This window comes from Penaeus japonicus, unplaced genomic scaffold, assembly GCF_977035675.1.
Source record: "Penaeus japonicus unplaced genomic scaffold, GWHDUDI00000001_assembly GWHDUDI00000017, whole genome shotgun sequence".
Lineage (NCBI taxonomy): Eukaryota > Metazoa > Arthropoda > Malacostraca > Decapoda > Penaeidae > Penaeus > Penaeus japonicus.
Window position 1 is genome coordinate 25,294,536 of NW_028234419.1, and position 2,456 is coordinate 25,296,991.

The 2,456-nt window shown below is 37.1% G+C and overlaps 1 protein-coding gene across 1 annotated transcript in view; it reads right to left on the bottom strand.

The window, feature by feature from the left end:
* Nucleotides 1–1,130: 1,130 nt before the first annotated feature.
* LOC122243865 (uncharacterized) overlaps nt 1,131–2,456 on the bottom strand; it is a 14,685-nt gene continuing 13,359 nt past the window's right edge. The window contains exons 13-15 of the mRNA XM_043001603.2: nt 2,120–2,254; nt 1,766–1,885; nt 1,131–1,560 (exon numbers count right to left, since the gene is read on the bottom strand). Coding sequence (XP_042857537.2) covers nt 1,330–1,560; nt 1,766–1,885; nt 2,120–2,254 — 486 coding nt within the window. The 3' untranslated portion in view covers nt 1,131–1,329. The remainder of the gene's footprint in view (nt 1,561–1,765; nt 1,886–2,119; nt 2,255–2,456) is intronic.

Consider the following 2,456-nt stretch of genomic DNA (forward strand, 5'->3'; position numbering starts at 1 on the left):
GGAAAAAGTTATCAGTTTGGCAACTACTTTACTCTGATGTTGGGGTGGCTAGTGAACTATTGTTTGATAATTTCATAAGTATTTCTGGATGATTCAAATGAATATGATGAAACAACTCTAGCAATGTCAGTGAACAATGATATTTGAAATAGAAAATGTAAGATTAGATCTTATCATAACAGTGATATTAACAGGTCTAAAACTAAAATAATATTTAGACACATTTTACAGGTGTAAGTTCCATCCCTTCAGGAAAGGCTTGGGGAGGATAGAGGAAAAGAGTCTTCTGATATAAAGATGTATTATACATTTATTTCCCATGGCCTTCATATAGTTTTTTATATATATATATATATATAATGAGAAAATATAGGTCTGTGTATTAGTATTCATTTATTACATGATAAGGAATGTTTATATTTGTCTGAGTGTATGACGTGACAGATGTACAACAAAGCTTGTTTTATTTTGTTTTCCTTTTACTTTGCATATCATGTAGCTGATTGTCATTGAGGCGACTAGCCAGACCATCCTCTCTATAGCTGGTGGTATTAAGAGCCCTGAATTAACCAGGCAACAACCATAAAAGCCCTAGTGTGCCAGGGGATTTTTCCACATCGGTGGCAGTGGAAGTTTCCCTGTTGGTGTTTGTGCACGCCTAAAATATGGTCTCGCCACCACATGATCACTTATGTATATCGGTCACATGGTCGCCATGCCAGGTCCAGGTCAGATCTGCTGAGTCTGTTGAAAGGCGTGTGCGAATGTGTGATAGGTGTGTGTGTCTATATTGCCGTCATTTCGATACATGTATTACAGCTGCTTTTAGTGTGAACATATATACTTGTTATACTGTGCGTCTACTTAGTAAAGAAAGAAACCAGTGAACTAGCGTTTCTTCTACCCTCTACTCAGAGAGAGAGAGAGAGAGAGATAGCAAAGAAGAACAGTGTACAACCTGAATAAGTTATGGAGTATCATTACTCATAACAATAGATAGCAGTGGCTATCATCTTAAGGACATTAGTGCGTATGTCTTTGTGGTGAATATCACGAGAGGAGAGTCACCACATGATACGCTTTTCCATAACCAACACCCTATTGTTCATTCTGATAATAAAAAAGGCCAATATCTTATAAAATTTATTGTTCATCTTCATCTACATCAATAAGGATCCTTATCTTATTGCATACATCAAATAGTTACCACATGATCACAGAAAAAAGAGAAATAAAAATCTCTCGCATATCTCAGTCTACACAACACTCATACTGACCTTTCAATTCATATACAAATCCTAATCTCAATGTAAGAGGAACATTAGGTCATCAATACTGAATGCCACTGCTAACCATATCAAAACCTTGTGTAAATATGTAACCCTGCGCTGTATGAACTGCCTGTGGAGGTAAGGTTTGGACAGAGTATTCAGCAGTGGTCACTCCAGGGATAGCTTGCACTGCTTGTACTGCCTGTACAGTCTGCACAGCCTGTACTGATGTTCCACCTGCAGCAAGGGCTGTACCTACACTTGTAAGAGGTACAGTTGACCCAGAGACCTAAAGGAAGCAAAGTTGGATAAGCAGTTAGCATCTTCCATGGAACTGCCCTTGATGTATTTCTTCTAATATGAAGTAGTAAATTAAATTAACTATTTACACCATAACTCTTACACTTTATATGGCACCAATTATAGTAAAACTACAAAACCCTGAAAAAAAGAGAAATCTTATTAGACCTAAAAGACAATAAAAGGAAACCCACCTGCACCACATGACCAATTGGAGGCATGTGTCCCTGCATTCCCCCAACCACTGGTATTGTGACTGCTTGCTGGCCGCCAACTGTGATGTACTGTGGGCCTCCAATCATCCCATTTCCAACCTGGAATATTTAACCATTAAAAATTGATGTCAATTTTAGTTTACATGAATGGAAATAAGAATCTTTTAATGTACTCATGATATTTTGTAAAAATGTTTCCACTGTCTCTTCAAGACACTATAAAGATATAATTAAAACCACAACTGAATATCAGACATCTATATTCAGGATAGCATATAATAATATACCAATTTATCAACTCCAACAACAAATATATCACACTAAAGATCTAACCTCTTCCATAGCAGCAGATGAACTGCTGGTTGGCTGAGTGTGTGACAATGCCAGACTGTTTCCGCAGGTCACTCCCTCTTCCTCTTTCAAGCCCGATGCAGCTGTTGCAATGGCAAGGGGATCCAGGACCTGGACCTTGGGAAATGAAGATAAGTTTCAGTTAGAGATAGTTGGTCTTCATCAGTTGAAATCAGTAGTCATAAGATGTAAAAAAAAAAAGACTAAGAATTGATGTGGTGCAATAAAAATTAGGGGAAATACCCTAAGTAATAGAAATGTTGTGCATAGACATCAATAAATTATATAAAATGCATAGTTTGGTTTTAATTCCAAATTC